Source organism: Lontra canadensis, unplaced genomic scaffold (genome assembly GCF_010015895.1).
Source record: "Lontra canadensis isolate GAN:19392208 unplaced genomic scaffold, GSC_riverotter_1.0 scaffold149, whole genome shotgun sequence".
Classification (NCBI taxonomy): Eukaryota; Metazoa; Chordata; class Mammalia; order Carnivora; family Mustelidae; genus Lontra; species Lontra canadensis.
In genome coordinates, this window is record NW_022631143.1 from 2,996,016 (window position 1) to 3,014,479 (window position 18,464).

Below are 18,464 nucleotides of genomic sequence, written 5' to 3' on the forward strand. Positions count from 1 at the left end.
GACTCAAAACTTTTATTTAAATCAAGAGATGGGACCTCTTCAAACTATAACTTTGAGCATGATGAACTGGCAGTCCGGACAGGGATCCTTGGCTCTCGCTCTCACCAAAAGCACACATGAAGGTTTGTTGTTAATGTAGGACAAATCTTGGCCCACTTGTTTTAAAAAAAAAACAAAACACAACAAAACAGGCCTTCATGAAATTAAACAAGGTGTAATTTGTTTTGTTCTATCATATAGTTTCTTGATCTGCCAACCTTCCAGCTATTTCATAGGGCATTCAGGGGGTTATCCCAATTTTTCATTTTACTCAGAGACAAAAAATATTCTACCCCAACCTACACCACCTTAAAACTACCCCATAACTCATACCTCAAAATTAAGACCTTACAAACCCTACTGTCCTTGTTAAAATTGCCGGGTTTGTATCTAAGGAAAAAAGGATGAAACATTCAGATGAACAAACAAGTCTGAGACTGACCACTTGCTCTGTTTTTTAAAATCATGAAGAAAGAGGAACCTCCCATTTCTTTTGCAAAACTTCACGATGAAGCTTCCTGTCCTACTTCCACTATATCATCAACACAATGTGCAAAAGACTAAAATAAAATAACCTCTAGCAAATACCGACCAGTCCGTGAACCGAGGAGCTTCTGAGTGGCTCCTACTAAAAAAACCTCCCCTGAATTCCTATTCAATCATGAAGCCACTCTTCTTAGGTGTATACTGTATAATTATTTTAATTTCCATTTCTATTATTTAACTTTAGTTCTTATATAAAATGTGCAAAATGAAAGCTCATGAACCATAGGGTTCAAACAAAATATGGGCACTAAAACCTAAGTTCTGTCACGAGTCTGGTTAAGAGAGGAGGTGCTATTCCATGAATTTTTTCTGCTCACTTTAAGAACATGTGTTACATGCTATACAGTTTTTTTTAAATGTGATCAGTTGCCTTGGAGACAGAATAGCAGGAACTCTGCTCTAATTATAAGACAATTTTTAAATTACTTTTATTTTAAGATTAAGCAGCCTCACTGACAATCCAGAAACAGTCCTTGCTGACTCTGGATATACACACACACAAATGGTTGAAAGTGACTCCCCAGTTTTCAATGACAATTTGGGGAAAAAGAACATGTTCACAGCTGCAGCTGGATCCCTCTGTCCTCTTTTTCAAAAAAATCTTATTTTGCTACCAAGCCATTCACCAAACCATAAGGAAAGACAATTTTTCAAAAAGCCATCAGAACCCAGAAACAGGGATCTAGGAATTAAAATTATCGCCCCAAACAGTGTTGTTACAAAAAAGGATAGGAAGCCAAATTTCCGTAGCTCATTAGAGAAGACCTTTAAAAAGAATCCAGAAAATGAGGACTGGAACTACAATAGTATGGAGTTCAAAATGGAGGTAATTAAGGAAAGTACAGCTTGTTCAGCTTGGGAATATATTAGGCTTTCTCTTACACCAGCAGAAATAAAAATATGAGACGCTGGAGTTAATATTAAAATCGTCCTTACTGATGGAAGGTAGGGTCAAAGTGAAGGAAGAGAAGGATAAACAAAAGGTAGCAAAGACAAGTCATTTTGAATCTGGGCTCTATGGTCCAGAAGAGTTGAATGGGACTGACATTCTTCTGGGCCAGGATCATTAAATTCTAGACTTGGCTCAAAACCAGTAGACTGCACACCACTAATAAATACCAGGTGACCCACAGTGTTCATGGCATAAAAAATATTTTTAAAATTATCTATAAATTTCTGAGAAGCAGTAGATCAAAATGACGCTGAGCCATCCAATCAGTTACAGAGTAAAGGGCTTCCTCCGAAGAAAACTAACTTGGCAGAACATAGGTTCAAAGGAATGTAACACGGAGTTAATGAGATCAGGCTCTCAGTACAATTTTAATAAGGCTTCTTTCTACCCACCCCAGTTCTGAGGCATAGTACTGAGGGGACTTGCACATAATGCCTCAGAGGGATGCTTTCAGATAAAAAGGTCTATAAGTTTAACCCTTTACTCCTCTCCTCACCTAAAGCTTGGGGATGAAAATAAATATTTACTTTTTAACTATTCAGAGCTTCGGGCACACTGTAGTATTTAATATTCTCTAGTTTTCATTTTCTGAACCTTTGGCTTATAATTTTCTTTATGTTACACTGAAAAACAGAAGAATGTGCCTTAGTCAGTAGTACCACACGAAAATAGAAACCTTGTTCTTCCACATCTTCTATAAAGGAAGAGTGAATTAACGGTACCCTAAATATCCTGCAAAGTTATTTTGTGTACTCGACAAAAGATTAGGGCAAACCATTCCACTTCCTTATCTTGGGTAGGAGTTAACTAGTCTTCAATCTCATCTTCCCAAATATCTCCATTAACATCCACAGCATGGAACAACCTGGAACCATAAAATAAGGCATATTTGTAGGTACATGGGAAAAACTCATTATCATCTCTTTCCTTCTCTCAAAATTACTTTCTGTACTCTTCTGAAAACATCTTTGTGTATTTTTTCCTTCCTTTAATCACTACACTAGGGAAGGCTGAAATACGCCTCCCTCTGAACAAGCTGTCTTGAAGCTTACAGGAATAGCCCTTTTCAGATCCAGACCAACTCTCTAGCGCCAAGGATTAACAATAATTGGAAATGGGAATCAAAAAACTGATACTCAACGTACAGAGTAAATGGAATTAAGCCAGGATTGGGGAAGTCAGGCAATCTAGAAGGGGGACTCTTCCAAACCACCATAATTCTATTACATGTGAATCACTCTACTCTCTGCTTCATTGTCCTTGAACGCTCCACTGGTATAACGTTTTATAGCTGCCAACTTGTTTTCCTTCCCTATGTTACCTAAAATGTATGCAATTTTCAACACTAGATTTACAATGGTTCATGGACAGAGCTTGTTTCTTCAACTTCTCTTATAATTTAGTAACACCAATGACTGTAGATACTAGAGAGATGCCTCTTCACAAAGGTCATCAACGGATGCTGAAATCAGAGCCTCTGAAAAACAGGATATTCACACTGTGCCAAGAAATCACCCCAGAGATTACTTATTGACAACAGAAAAGAAAACTTAAATTTACAATGGAGCCAACAATAGAACTGAGCAGCATACTAATAATGCAGGACAGCCTGACATTATGGACCTAATGTGACTTGATATGAAGTACACATCATCCCTCAGGAAGTAGTCTTATCAAAAATGTTACTCAAAATCTATTCAAACTCAGTGCAGATCTGACTTCCAATTTACAGGAAATAGGACAGAGAAACTAAAAGACAACAGTGACAGGCAAAACTCTAGAAAGTAAGATGTTCTCCACAGGACAAGTGGTCTGGACTCTCTCAAATGTCAACATTCCCCTCAACACATACAAAAAAAAGGCAGGCAAAACTCTTCTATATTAAGAGACTGAAGAGATAGAACCAAGTAATATGTTTGAACTTGATTATATCCTGGCTCAGTAAAACAGCTTCAAAAGATTTTTTTAGGGATAACTAAGAAGTTTTAAAACATGTTTATTAAATGACAGTATGCCATCGTTGTTAAATGTAAGTATTGTTCTATAGAAGAATTATTCTTATCTTAGGAGACAATGTAGAGTATTTAGAGAGAAAGCACCCTATCTCCAACTTAGGATCATGTATTAGAAAACAAATATGGCAAAATATTATCACTTGTTCATTTTGCTAGACAGTATCCTACTAATCATACTCTTTCAACTTTCACCTCTTCTGTATGTTTGAAAATTTTCACTATAAAAACTTGAGGAGGATAAAAAAGAAAATTTCCGGACAGCGTATTTTTGGTCATAAATTCACTTTCAAGAAAATGTAAAAGACTATATTGTGAGAAAATATGTAAGAGAACTCTTTAAGCAAAGTGGCCTACAAATGAAGTACCAAAAACTGCTGCTGAGAGCAGGGGATGGTGTATACATACCGGTTAAAACACGGGGAAGCAGGATCGGTGAAATGTTTATAAGGGTTTGCTCTAGAGAGAGAACCCATGCAAATCCAGCAGAAATACTGCATACAGCCAGTACATGTCATCTTGTTACATCCATCTAGTTTCTGATGGAAAAGACAGAAAGAGAATAGTATCAAGGCTATAAAAGCAAAAGAGAAAAGCACAAGCCAATAAGACTGAGTACATACTTTCTCTAAGTCATCTCCTTTATCCCCATGCAGGCTTGAGCTATCCAGGAACACACTGTAACTATTAAATGCCTTTCTCTGTTGCTTTACAAGTAAAATACAGAAAATATTTAGCATATTTAGCTATTACATATTTATAAATATTTAGCAAATTACAACTAGATATTTCCCCCAAATCTTTTCTGATAAACAGTAGACACAAACCAAACATGTATAAGCTGAACGTGTAAACTACTATTAAAATATTTGGATTTAGTATGTGTGACTTTAAACTTTTTACACAAATCTAGGTGAACACTTAGTATCAAGTACTCCACTGTAACATGGGGTTGAAACACGTCTGATGTAGTTAAATGCCAGTTTCCTTAATAGAGTAAATGGGGAATCACCATCAGGTCCAGTTCAGATACAACAGACTAGAATAGGAAAATCAAAACCAAAGATAAATTCCGACTTTCAAACATATTACGATTTTGTCAAGAATCAATAGATTTAAAATGTCTATTTTGGCTCAGATTAATAGGAAAATGTCTGCATTTCCTAAATTTATACTTAAGTAGGTGTGTTAAATTCCAGGATGAACAGTTCTAAGAAGTCAGGCTTGATTTTTTTTTTAAATCATGTAAATGAATTAAGAGTTAATTGTAGCTCTACTAGGCCTTCCTCATAACCCACTCAATTTTGTTATGGATACAATGTGAGAACAATTTTCACTCTATGAAAGCATTTTAAAAAGGTAAGTCTACCTGCATTTAAGATCAATAACAATATTTGGTAGTGAATTTGCATTGTACAAGTAAGTAGGTTTAATAAATGGGTTTTCTTAGTCATAAAATTAATAGGCTTCTTAAGGCAATCATAACAAGCTCGTTAAGTGTGTCTGCCAAGTCGGGCCCAAAGCTTTACCTCTATGGGAGTCCCACAGCATGGGCAGCTCTTTGAGTTCTTTTCTAGCCATTCCTTACTTTCCATCTCTTCCAGTGCCTTCTGAATCACCCTCTTACCATACCTCTGTTCCAAAAATCTTTTATTGGCCTCATCTGCTTGCAGGTACTCATTTCGCAAGTCCATTAATTTCTCTGGAAAGTGAAATGGAAAATTAACTTTTCTACAACTATGCAAAGCTGACTAAAAACCATTAAAAAGTGGTCATAACCCTTGATTATTCAGTAATGCTATTACTGGAACTTTAATCATGAGAAAATAATCCAAAGTACAGTTACATGCATGGAGATGCATATAACAAAGGCAAACAAATTAAATGTCCAAAGGAATAACCACATGGGAAAGAGCCACTTAATGGCATAATATTTAGTTATTAAAAACTTATGAGATGGATACAACTCAATTAAAACACTCATTACAGAATCCAGAAGGGATATTTAGGTTGTAAGTAGGTAAAAATGACACATGTACGAATGACAAAGAACATAAAAGAATGCTCCAGCTAGAGAAGTTGGACTTGGGCAAGGTATCAAAATAAGAGGTCATCTTTTTTGTTGGTTCTGACTTATTAATACTGGCACGTTTGTGCAACTAGTAGCACACAGTTTAAAACTGACTTAGCTAAAAGACACAAAGGTGGAAAGAGACACTGATTCTCCACAAAGTCCGCATCATTCATCATATGACAATAACAAGCCCTACCAAATAAACAAAAGCATCTTTGGCTCAAGAGCAAAGACTGTTCAGTTCTGTAGATAAAAAAAAAAAAAAAATCAGTGACTAAAATTTGCCACCCACAGGTACTGCCAAGTTCCTCCTGTAAACCTTTACCCTGATATTCTTCAATCTCACGGCACTGTTCCACCGCTTAACTCAGACGGAATGGGCAGCCATTCTCAAGGGCTTTACTTGTGGACAGAGGCTTTTGTTCACATTCTGTCAACTTAATTTTTCAACACCATTAATTGAAGACCTCTCTCAACACTGTCCTAGTTATTTTATTAGTTTACTCTCCTTGTATTACTTAGATGTCTGACTCCCTTTTTACGCTGTGGATCTTCTGCGGAAGATTTCTTTGCACGGTGCACTCCCATGGTTCCATCACCTCTACTTAGATGGAGCAGACATGTACCTTTTTATCCTGTCATTTTTATCGCTCTAAAAATTCAAAGCATGTTTGTGTCTCCAGACTTCTTAAGGACAAAGATTACTGCTCTAGCGTTCTCAAAATATTGTTAGTATTTCATATACTTTATATAGTATCTAATATGTACATATATATATACAGATATAGATATAGAAAGCAAGTCTGAATCTTGCTGAAGCCCCCAAGCTTCTTTGATTTCTTCCATAAATGCTATGAAACACGTGAGACGTACTTCAGCTTCTCAAGGGTAAGGTTATATAAGTCTAAAGCAAAAACTTCTATTTTACTCTGGTGAATTCTCCACCCCATTTGACCATACCCACTACAAAACTCTGCTCTAGGCAACTGGAATAATCTAGTTGTTCTCCTCTTAGGGTCACTTTGTTGGAGGTAATAACACTCTGCTAATGGGAACAATTAGCAACCATCGTAATAATGGCATTAATGGTTACCATTTTGCATTTTCCACAGATAAGCCCTTTGTTCTCAAACTATCCATGGTGAAGGACCAGTTTTTCCCCCACCACTCTGTCAAAGACCAAAACTTCTGCAAAATACAATCAAATGAATTATTAGAAAAATTCTAAAAAGACAAGAAACATAAGCTTAATTTTTATTAGTTCACACATAAAATTACTGTGAAATCGCTGCAACTTTCTAGCCCTGTCTCTCCATTTCTTTATTTCTCTTGTCACAAATCAGTGTAACAAGGATATGAGCTCTGAGTAAGCACTAGATAGTTTATTTGAACCTTAAAACAACCCTATGAAATAGCTATTATCATTACCCCGTTAGTGTAAGAAGACTAAGCTATCAAAGTGCAGTAAAACTGAGGTCAGAGGCCTGATTTCTCAATCCTTATTTAGATCAGAGTTATGAACGGATTTCACCTCCTGTGCCTGCTTCAATAAATGGTGGCTTTCTGAAGCCCTGAGGGTGAAGGAAGATTCTGAGGCTTTTCTTGACCCAATGATAAAGAACTTGATGACTAATCAGGCATACATGCCATGGAAACAAGAGTGACAGCTAAGATGGTCTGCACTGGCCAAGTAGGAGCAGCATTATCCCAGGTTCCTAGATAGAAATTACCTTGCCATTCCTTCTTTGTCATGTCACCCCCTCCCCCAAGCTATCTCCATGGCTTGTTTCCTTAGTTCCTCCACGTCTTTATTGAAACCACTTTACCACTGAGGTCTTCCCCCTTTACTTCCCTAAGTAAAATCCTAAGCCACTTCCCCATCACAACATTTCATATCCTGTCCCCATTTTTTTTTCCTCCATAGCTCTTATGACCATCTAATCTTGTTATTTTGTTTGCCTGTCTCCGCCATTAAAATTTAAGTTCCATGAGGGTATTTGGTCACTCCCGTATCTCCAGAGCCTAGGATAGTAACTGAAACAAAAAAGTATCTGTTAGACAAACACTTCCAAATCGCACGATTCAAGTGTTTAAGCTTTTTCTTGGGGCAGTGTGTGTGTGTGTGTGTGTGTGTGTGTGTGTAAGTGTTTAAGCTTTTTCTTGGGGTGGGGTATGTGTGTGTGTGTGCGTGCGTGCAGAGGACAGGAGTATCGCGTTCACATAGTTACAACTCACCTGCAGTCACCTTACATGGAGAGACCCCGTGGTAAGTCAATCTGCACAAGGTACAGAAGGCAAAATTGCAACTGGAGCAGATGCCCATGGTGCAGCCAGGCTCCTGCATCACAGGCAGCTGGCAGCACGGGCGGGGGCAGTACACCACATCTGCCATCAGGTCCAAGGTGGACTGGAGGAGAAGACGGTCGTAACGGGCAAATAACTCTGTGTCCACTAGCTCTTTGACCTGAAGGGAAATAGAAAGTACATACATGTGAGGATTTCCCAACCAGTTCTGATTCTGAGGCGATCCTTAAAATGCTGGTGCTAACTAGACGCACACAAACTCAAACTCTTACTTCAAAATCAAACCGAATGTGGCCAAGTCTATACCCTGACTGAGATGCGGGCTACATGGGTTTACACGTGTCAAAGCTAAGTAAACCATACACTTTAAATGGGTACATTTATGGGTTAATAAAGTTGATTTAAAAAAAAAAAAAAGTCAAAGCAAGGATGCTGTCCCTGTTTCTGTTAACCATGCCAAGGAATGTGCCCTTCGGATCTCAGCCTCACACAGAGGGAGGCTAGTGATTATGCAAGGTTGATGGGATCCCAGCAGATAAAGTAAATCACCAAAATGCTTTATAATTACTTTTCTGACACTCATCCCTGCCAAGAATTGCCAAGAACTAGCCCAGGCCAGCAGAGGAAGCATTTAGCATTCACTTCAACAGCTGAGTAAGTTGAGTAAGATCAAGGCATTCTTGACGGATACATTGAAACAACTTGCACCTGGCTCCAAGGCCGCAGCCTGCCCAGAGGAGCCCCATCAAGGAAGTTCCTGAGAAGATGCCCCCCTTGGTGAAAAGAGAATCAGGAGGCAGCTCTCAGCAGAGTAGAGGATTACCTGACCAGGAGTGGCCACGGAAGGGCACTTGGGTTCTGGGCAGTTGAGGCACTGAACTTGGCCATCTCTGATCTGTATTTCAAAGTAGTCCTTTAGACAGGCTTTGCAGTACACATGCCTACATTCCAAGAAGTACATGCATTCACTCCCCAGCTTCTCACAGAAACAGATATTGCACAGGAACAATTTACTGTTAAAGCATTTTATCTGCTGAGCTTGATCAAAGTCCAAGATTTCCTGGATGAGACTCGACAAGGATTCCACATCCTGCACGGCTCTCTCATCCACAGCCTCCTCTTGCTCTGCATCTGATCCAGCAGCTCCTCCAAACTCTAGCTCCGTGCTGGGAGAGGCCTGAGCCGTCCTTCTCTGCACCTTTTTCTGAGAACCCATCTTGAGCTCAAAAGGAGAGACAATATTCAGGTATGCTAGTGTCTCTTCCTTAAGAAACTGCATCCAAGCAAACAGGACCACGCTGCCACGGTGTTCTTCCCACAGGTTGTCTAAGTGCTTGCAGAGAGCAGAGAGCTAGGAGAGAGCACAGGAGGGTGCTGGTGAGTGTGGGAAGATGAGGATACTGTCAACTCCTCATTTCTCTTGAAATCTTTTTAACTTCTGAGTTAAGCCCTTACAATTCCTAACACGATCTTAGTGGAGCACTTACACTATTCAACAACGTGAGTCACAGCAGAACACATAGTCAGAAGCTAAAAGAAGCTGAAAACGAGAGAAATGGCAAGACTACAGGTTTACGTATGAGCCACTGAAATGGAGGATCTTGTCTGTATTTGTTTTAGTATTGCTACATATCTCATGTAAGAGAACGAGATGGAACTCTAAAATGCACTACTTCTATTCCTCTGGGGTCCTTATCCTGTAGGTACCCTGCATAATGGTTAGAAGGAGAGCAGTGTAAAAATATCATCCAAGTTATTAATTCTAACTTTTTCAGTCCCATCAAAAAGTCAACTCATGGGAAAGAATCACTAACAGAATCCAACCTCAGAAGCCTCGTTAGGTTTATAAGCCGGTTTTAACTAAGCAATCTGGGCTTACACGAGATCCTGATTAATGGAGGGAGACAGACTGATATGGAACCTGGACATGATTATAAGCCCTCAACGTGGTTTCACACTTCCTAAGCTAAGCAACCAAAGTTTAAACTACTTTGACTCTTCCTCTTTAAAGGTGGTTTGTTCAATCTGAAAGGGAAATGTAAGAGGATTTTCCATTAGAAATGTAGAATATTAGTAAGTAGAGCTCAGGAATTATAAGCAGCTTTTCTTTTTAGCCAAACACAAAAAATAAGCCTTCCAGATGCAGACAAATTGTGTAAATTTAAATAACAAGTGAAAAAGGACCACATTTTCTATTCCTTGTTCTACGTGATGCCATTCACTAAACCCTCCATAGGCACAAACATAAACACTTCCTGAACTTGAAAACTTATTATGTTAAATACCATGCAAAATGCTTTTTCACATTTACATGAATATGCTTCTAAGATCAATCATACTTCTGAGAAACCTGCTGAAATGTGTAAAATGTAATAAATACTAAAAGGGGAGCTCTGAGTGCTATTTGAGCCACCAAATCCAATGAAGAAGACATTCTCCTTCATCCTCTTTTCTTTTCCAGTTCCTTCTCAAAAGAGGCAGCTGGGATGCACATAAATGTGAGGTGGGGGGAACTGAGAGAGGAAAAGAGTAAGAGAGACTGTGTTTTTGTACATATAGTGGGAGAAACATAATGGAAAATACTATGAGGCTAAACTCACTTCCCTTCTCTGTACCAACCAATCCAGGGAAAGCCAGGACCATGTGTCAAATTCTCTATCAACAGGTGAGATTCACAATCACAAGGAATCAGGGCCCAGCAAACAACAAGAATTGAACCAAGAAGGGATATGAGACCAATTAAAACATCAATCAGATGCACAAGAATTTATTTGATAGAGAATCCTGTTGTAATTTCAGCTGTAACACATTAAATACTGAACAACTCTCCTCTCCCCACACTTCCAAAAGCCAGCAGAAAAAGTAGATGCTACTTGGCTGGAATCTGAAACTGCAACCACACACTCACTGAATCCGTCCTTGTTTCCTACCTGTGTGTACGCATGTGCACATATGCATGGATATGAAGTTATCCTGAGCTCTCTGGAGGAATGAGATTATCGGTATCTATTCAGTCAACTCTCTGTGATCTAAATGTCAAACAGCCTTGATATTCTTGGGCAAATTATCCACTGTCTTGCATATATTGCCTCTGGCACAGATATCAGGACGTTAGGTAATATTCCTTTTTTATTCGAAATGTATTACCCTTTTTTAAAATTGCTTTTAAATCATAAGCTCAATTTTACAAAAGCATTCTCATCTGAAAGATTAGACTGGTCCGTGGGGTGGAATGAAAACTCATGGATCAAAAGGGAGAAACTGACAAGCTGTTCCTTGAGGTCAAGTAATTCTGACAGCTTTTGTCTCAATATACATCAGCCTATCAATCTTCATCACGACTTCTAGAAAAGTAGCTGCTATTGATCCATTATCTATCCAGAGTACTTTATATTAGCTTCAAGTCATATTTACATCTCAATCAAGAGCCAAGGTTGTTACTAGAAAAGGATATGTAAGCTGGAGGAAATGAAGATTTCACAATACGAGGTTCATGAGAGAGGAGATGTAGGAATCATACACATTTCTATTTGTGTGCATTTATATCCATGGCAGACCAGTCAACAATTATTTGTCATTACTACACAGATCTCTAAAAATAAAAGCACTTACTATGTTTACTTAGGAAATGTGTTTATTCTAAGTACATCAGCTCAATTTTAGTCCTCCTAATTACAGTTAAATCTTTTATTTAAGGACTAGATAAGAAACTAGGAAAAAAAGTAATACCAACATCTAAGGAAAACGAGGAGGACCTTATTGTCTCTATTACAATGCAGATTAAATGGGTAAATAGCAAGATACAGAAAAAATATATATATACTTGATTAAAAATTATTCTTACTGCAATTCAAAATGATTAGTCATTCTAATCATTGCCATTCCTTTCTAAAATACCCAACATTTTCAATTCATTAACATTAGGATTCATGAAGCCAAGGGGAAAAAATTACAAAATCAAAGCCATTTGTTCTTCATGCACTGAATCAAGATCATCAAGGTAGTCTTCAATTAAAGATGGTTTTTTAAGTTTCTAAAAATGGATAGGAGAAATTAAGTTTCGGGTCTAACCTGAGTTGGTGACAGCCATTTGCCACTAAGTGTGAATGAAGGTGGGGAGGAGGATGGATAATCTGGTGGCAGTTCAAAGTTCAGCACAAGTGGAGGCAGAAAGCAAATGGTGTATTCAAAGCCACCATTCTGGAGACACTCATTTGAATTGCCTGAACCAAAAACAAAGATTAGAAAGAATCAGTTGGTCAACACTTGAGTGTCCATCACTGTTGAGCGGTGCTCAAGACTAATGCTTTAGTTGAGGGGATAAAGACCCTCCCCCAAAGCATTTTCTATCGTAGCCACCACCTTAAAAAAAAAAAATCTTGTAAGCTCTTGAGAAATCTAGTAAGCACCATGAAATTTCTAATGAAGGCACATAACTTATTATCTCATATACTTGAGTACAAATTCCTAACACTAACTGAAAGCAAGTAATATATAATGTTTTCTTTTGTTGTTGTTTTACAATAGATGATTACAGACATTCTAGAGAAAAGGATGTTTATTTCTATTAAGAGCCATGACCTACTTAGAGCAGCACGTGCCAACTATCCATGAATCATAGCTGGGAGAATTTGTGCCAATACAATGATCTCAGGCTCGAGGGCAAGATACAGCACACAACACTCTCACAATCAAAGTTTCATTTTAAATTATCACACTTACTTTCTTTACTCAATGCCTTTATAGTAGAAACTTTTTGAGAAAGTGTGCACCAAAGTCTTCTGTGAACGTTTCTATCAAAAGCAGCAGTTTTTTTGTTTTTTTTTTTCTGAAGCAAAAGGTCACAGAGTAACAGCATATGTCACAGGTTTATGGTAGTTGAAATGATTCTGGAAACCAAATAATATTAACAACCACCACCGTACTTTAAAGCTTTCCACGCATTTTCACATACATTATGTCATTTTCTCTTTTATTATCCCTATTTAACAGCCAATGACTCATAGCTGATAAACTGCTAGCTAGAAGATTAGAACACACGAAATATGTAGGATAATATCCCAATTCAGTGGTCAAAAGGTGAATCAACTTGAGAACTATTTACCCTCTGTCCAATTTCCAACTAAAAGAGAATTAAGCGTTCAATCTGTAATACTATCATTTACTACTAATGCCTATAAACACAAGATGGCAAATAATTTAGGGTACACTAAGAAATTGAGAATAACCTTTATTTAGAAAAATCTGTTTAAGAGAATATTATTAACTAACCGCTCACAAATATCTTGAAATTTTGTGGCAAGTCCAAATAGATCCTGGTTTCTCCACCTTGGACAGACTCTGCTTTTCTAAATTCATCTCCATCATAAATACTCGCCAGGGCCAGCAATTCATCCTCCTGAGCTTCTCGATCTTCTGACGACATTTAATTTTCTGAGAAGCTGAAGACAATTATTCCAATTAGTTAAGAACAGAAAAGGCATAGAGTTTGGCACCAAAGAAAAAAAAAAAAGTAAAGTTCCTCACCAACAACTGCAAAGAATCAATATTCTCACTTTTCTGCTCAACTAGAAATGATAAGAGATATCTAATATTCTAGTAACTTTGCAATAATAACAGCTTTTCTTTTTTAAACAGTATATTTTTTTTCTGAGATTTTATTTATTTATTTGACAGAGAGAGACACAGAGAGAGAGGGAACACAAGCAGGGGGAGTGGGAGAGGGAGAAGCACGCTCCCTGCTGAGCAGGTAGCCCAATGCGGGGCTGGATCCCAGGACCCTGGGATCATGACAAGAGCTGAGGGTAGCCGCTTAACGACTGAGCCACCAGATGCCTCAATAGTAACAGCTTTTTCAAAAATGATGGTTGTGGTGCTTTTTTTTTTTTTTAAAGATTTATTTATTTATTTGACAGAGAGGGAAATCACAAGTAGGCAGAGAGGCAGGTAGATAGAGAGGGAGAAGCAGGCTCCCTGCTGAGCAGAGAGCCTGATGTGGAGCTTGACCCCAGGACCCTGGGATCATGACCTGAGACGAAGGCAGAGGCTTAACCCACTGAAGCACCCAGGTGCCCCAGTTGTGGTGCTTCTAATTGCCGACTTCATCAGTTATAGGTATCACTGATTTGGGGGGGGAAAGCATGAATTAAAAAAAAAATTTTTAAAAGGACAAATCATTAGGGCACCTGGGTGGCACAGTTGGTTAAGCTTCTGATTCTTCGTTTTAGGTCAGGAGGTGATCCCAGGATTGTGGGACTGAGCCCCGCATCAGGTCCAATGTCAGCATGGAGTCAGCTTGAGTTTCTCCCTCCCTCACCCTCTGCCCCTCCTGCTCAAGCTCTCTCTCTCTCTAAAATAAATCTTAAAAAAAAAGAACAAATCACAAATTATTTTGACTTGCCACCCAAAACAAGCAAAGTGCCTTGCTCACAGAAAGATTAAAGTATATGTGATACACTTCCTAAAAATCAACAGATTTTTTAAATGCACAGAAATCTCTACAGCAGGTTTTCTCAACCTCAGTACTACTAACACTTTGGAACAAGTAATTCTTTGTGGTGGGAAGCTGTCCTGTGCCCTACAGGATGTACCAACATCCCTGGCTTCAACCTACTAGATGCCAACAGCGTGCCCCCCCCAGGGGTGCAGCAGAGGGACTGCTCCCAGTTGAGAACACCCTGTTGTAAAGAACGTTACAGAGACAGATACTATAGGAGAGGTTAGATAACTTAGAGGCCAGCAAAGGAACACTAAATTTTTCAAGTACAACCCTCTGTCACAACAAGTATAAGATTCACCATTATTTTAGGCAAAACTAAGAATGAAAATATACTACAATTACAATGTAAAATCGAGGCTTTTTAAGTGCATCAATTGAAAGATGCACAATTTCAGGTAATGTATATGTGGAAAAATGTGTAATGAGAATCTAAGGAAATTACTTTATTAAGGCAACAATAAAAAATTACCATTCCGTCAATTAAAATGTTGGACTATAACTGGATTTGCAAATATGTGCCCTCTCAACTAAAAAAATTTTTTAATTGAAATGTACACAACCAAAAAATTAGGATATTATAAAAAGTAACACTACAAAACCTGAACAAGTTCATTTAAAATGACTCTGTTTTCAAAAAATATTTTTTTGCCAGAAGATGATCTTGGTTCTACTTAAGCAGCATTCCTACCCCAAACAGAATACAGTGACATGTTCCAGTTGAGGTGAGTTGGTACCTGTTGATAACAACCAGAAGAAAAGGATATTAGCAATGCAGTCTGTTTTTCAGTTCAGAATTTGGAATTTATGCAAATCCCATTTATCCTCCAGAAGGTGGAGATGAGACTGTTGAAGTTGGATAAAAGGCCAAGATCTGGAACTCATACTAGATATACCATAGAAATCCTGCCATCTGCAGAAAAAAAAATACAAAAGATGGTGTTAAGACACTCTCCAAATTTAAATTCTGAATTTCTGTTATTACCATTTAAGTCAAACACATCCTAACATAGTCGATGCCAATCTACAGCTGCATATTACTTTCTCTAGGAGAGCCTAACTGAGCCATGTGGTTAAAGGGGTATTTGCACGTCCCCAGCGAGGAGACAAGCCTTATCTGACTGCCTTCAGCCCTGGGAGGAGTCAAGGTGGAATACCAAGGTCATATGTGACATGAGCGCACTAAGTCCCATAAAAAGCATCTAAACATCTTCTTGGGTTTGTTTTTGTTTTTGTTTCTTCTTTCCTCTTCAGCTTCTCCTCTTTCTTCATTTCTATCCCCCTCCAGTTTTTCCTCTCACCTACTAATGAATTACTCCTGCTAGGGACACTCAACATTAGGTCAATTTAACCATGACAGCAAGATATTTAAAACAAAACAACAAAAGCGTGCACATGCATGCACACACACACACACTTTTAAGTTCAATTCTGGAAGTTTTAGAGCCAGACTTCTTAACTAGGAGTAAGAGGGAAGGAGAGGGTGGTTACAGAGAAACCTAAGAACACCATGAAGTTATGTGCAAAAATATTATATGAAGCAGTAATTTTTAAACCAGATTCTCAGGATGTGACTCCCAAATAAGAATGAAATTCAGAATCAATTTACATTTACTGAGCACCTTCTGTATGTTGTATTAGGTCCTTTCACATTATCTTATTTAATCTTAAACAATTTTACCAGACATAGTGTGTGGTGATAACATAATTACGTTTCTGTTTGAACATTTATAAATAAGGTGAAAGATGAATTTATAATGATTCTGGTTTTAGGTTAGTGTTCTCCATCTTGTCTGCACATTAGAATCACCTGGAGAACTGTGTTCTTTCAATACCCAGGCCATATTCTACAGCAATTAAATCAGCATTAGTAGTTATCTAACCTTTCCAGGTGATTAAGTGCAGCTAGGATTGAGAAGCTCTACTCCAAACAGTGGCTCCCATAAACAGCTCCTCATAACCTATCCCACCAGACCCCACCATCTAAAGCTGCCACCTGGTCCCAGTCCCTTAACTCACAAGGCAGACCCACAGTTTCATTTTATCCACTCAGCTCTCAAGAGCCACATCCAAGCCCCTATTCTATGTAAAAATGTTCCAATTACATGTCAAGTCTCTAAAGATCCAGCCAACATTTTTTTACTATAACTTTCCCACATTACCACATCAACCCTTGGCACTATCGTAGTTTCTGAACTTGTATCAACAGACTGCATTAGCTCCTTAAGGGCAAATATCAGATCTTTTCCATCTGTGTGTTGTCCTCGCCATCTAGTAGTGCCCTGTGTCTGGCACTGGGGAAAAAAGTGTAACTGAACGGGTGTGAGATGCAGTGTGGTGAAACTGGGGACCAGAACCTTAAGGTTGAGTGACCGCTCTGTCACATCCCACTAGTAGCAGGATTCACAATAACACCAAGAAAAGTAACACTTATTGGGCTCTTAAGCGTTTATCAGGCATTGTGCTAAGCCCTTTAAATGCATTACCTCCTGTTAGATTCCCACAACTCCATGAAGCAAGTCCTCTTACTGCTTCCTTTACACAAATGAGAAAAATGACCGTTTAAGTCCCTTAAGGGCCCAAGGTTACACCGCTAGTAGATAACTAAATCTGGGTTCAGACCACTCTGTTTCTTCATCTGGAACCCAGGAACTAGAATAAACCCCAGCGCCATCAGATGAGAGATGAACAGCAAGTTTAATATTAGCCTTGGCAAACGGGAGGCCGCTACACCATGGAGGGAAGCCCTCCTCCGCCGGGTTTCCCTTCGGCCTGGGGAAAATCCTACTCATTCTCCCAGGCCACACCGTGCAAACTGCAGAGCTGGGGTCAGCCCTGGCTCCGGAATCACCACGCCGCCAAGGCACCACCAGGCGTGCTGAGTCGTTGTCTGTACGACTCACCTACAACCAGGGAGCAAGCCCCAGCCTCGCCACCGGCCCTAGCCCTTGGACACAGAGGGCGCTGTACGAACGTGGGAGGTGGGAGCCGGCCGCAGGTGTCCCCAACCAGCAGGGCCTGGACCTTCCCCTACCTCCTCGGAGCGCCCGGGGGTGGGTGGGATGTCAGCCGGCCCCGGCTGGGGACGCCCCGTCCGGGATTTCGGGGGCTCGGGCCCACTGTGCAGTCCCGGCCCGGCCGCTCTTCTCGGCCTCACGCGCCCGGAGCGCGGTCCACACCGTACCTTCCGGCCACCCCGCTGTTCCGGGCCCGAAAGTTCCGCCCTCCGCCCTAGCCCTGGTCTCCTCACCACCACCGCCGCGCCGGCCTACGGACGCCCGGCTCAACCAGCGCTCGGTACCGCCTCTTCCGTGTTTGGAGCTGTCAGCTGAGCCCGGCGGATCCGGCTGGGGAGGCCCGGCGAAGGGAGGGCTTTGCGCAGCCGCCATGACCGCCCCGGGCCCTCGTCCGCCCCCTGAAGGCTAAAGGCGGCGCTGCCGGCGCGATCTGCGTCACCACCTCCGCACCCCCGCCTGGAAATTAAGTGTGCTTCTGGACAAGTTGACATATATGCAGATTTTGTGCCCCGGGGGCTCCTTGCCGTAGTTCTGGAATGGGCCCGGGTATTAAAATTTTTGCCAGTCCCAAGAGGTGAACGAAAGGCAGTGGTCTATCCAAAACAGACACTCCGGTAACAATCCCACACCTGCTCCTTCAGGTAGACTAAGCAAGCCTCCCGCATCCCAATTTCTTTCTCAGAGATGCTGCCCATCTTTATTGTACCTCCTCTATGAAAGCATTTACCCATTGTTCATATTATAACAGTAATAACTACCACGTTTATGGAGCGGTTAGGATGCTTCAAGGACTTTGCTAAGTGCTTTATGTACATTTTCTCTTTATCTTCACCGTAACCTTAAGATTTTAGGTACTATTTGTTATTTCCACTTTATTAGTGAGGAAATTGAAACGTAGGGATGTTCAGGAACTTACCAAAGGGTAAATGATTATTGAGCATATTGAGGCATATTGAGCATATTGAGGCAGAGCGGGAGTTAAAATTGCATGCCCTCTACCCTACATTGTATGTATAAATTAACT

At 39.8% G+C, this 18,464-nt stretch overlaps 1 protein-coding gene across 4 annotated transcripts; it reads right to left on the reverse strand.

The window, feature by feature from the left end:
• Positions 1 to 801: 801 nt before the first annotated feature.
• RNF14 (ring finger protein 14) lies at positions 802 to 17,667 on the reverse strand. 4 transcript variants are annotated; one of them, XM_032844230.1, is made up of 9 exons: positions 17,327 to 17,667; positions 15,161 to 15,336; positions 13,199 to 13,368; positions 11,999 to 12,150; positions 8,751 to 9,278; positions 7,859 to 8,087; positions 5,079 to 5,251; positions 3,958 to 4,088; positions 802 to 2,402 (listed from the first exon to the last, which is right to left on the reverse strand). In XM_032844230.1, exons 3-9 carry the CDS (start codon positions 13,350 to 13,352, stop codon positions 2,345 to 2,347), a joined length of 1,425 nt encoding a protein of 474 aa, XP_032700121.1. In that variant the 5' UTR covers positions 13,353 to 13,368; positions 15,161 to 15,336; positions 17,327 to 17,667; the 3' UTR covers positions 802 to 2,344. The 4 variants fall into 4 exon arrangements, with proteins under 4 accessions (XP_032700121.1, XP_032700122.1, XP_032700124.1 ...); XM_032844231.1 differs by lacking the exons at positions 15,161 to 15,336; positions 17,327 to 17,667 and adding an exon at positions 12,650 to 12,816 and having other exon boundaries at positions 13,199 to 13,313; XM_032844233.1 differs by lacking the exons at positions 11,999 to 12,150; positions 15,161 to 15,336; positions 17,327 to 17,667 and adding an exon at positions 12,650 to 12,816 and having other exon boundaries at positions 13,199 to 13,313.
• Positions 17,668 to 18,464: the final 797 nt, after the last annotated feature.

Coding starts and splice junctions, on each gene's coding strand:
- RNF14 (XM_032844230.1), bottom strand. CDS start 13,352: ATGTCGTCAGAAGATCGAGAAGCTCAGGAGGATGAATTGCTGGCCCTG. Junction 12,151..13,198: donor TTTCAAGATATTTGTGAGCG/GTTAGTTAATAA, acceptor TTTTTGGTTCAG/GCAATTCAAATGAGTGTCTC. Junction 5,252..7,858: donor TCCATGTAAGGTGACTGCAG/GTGAGTTGTAAC, acceptor TTCACTTTCCAG/AGAAATTAATGGACTTGCGA.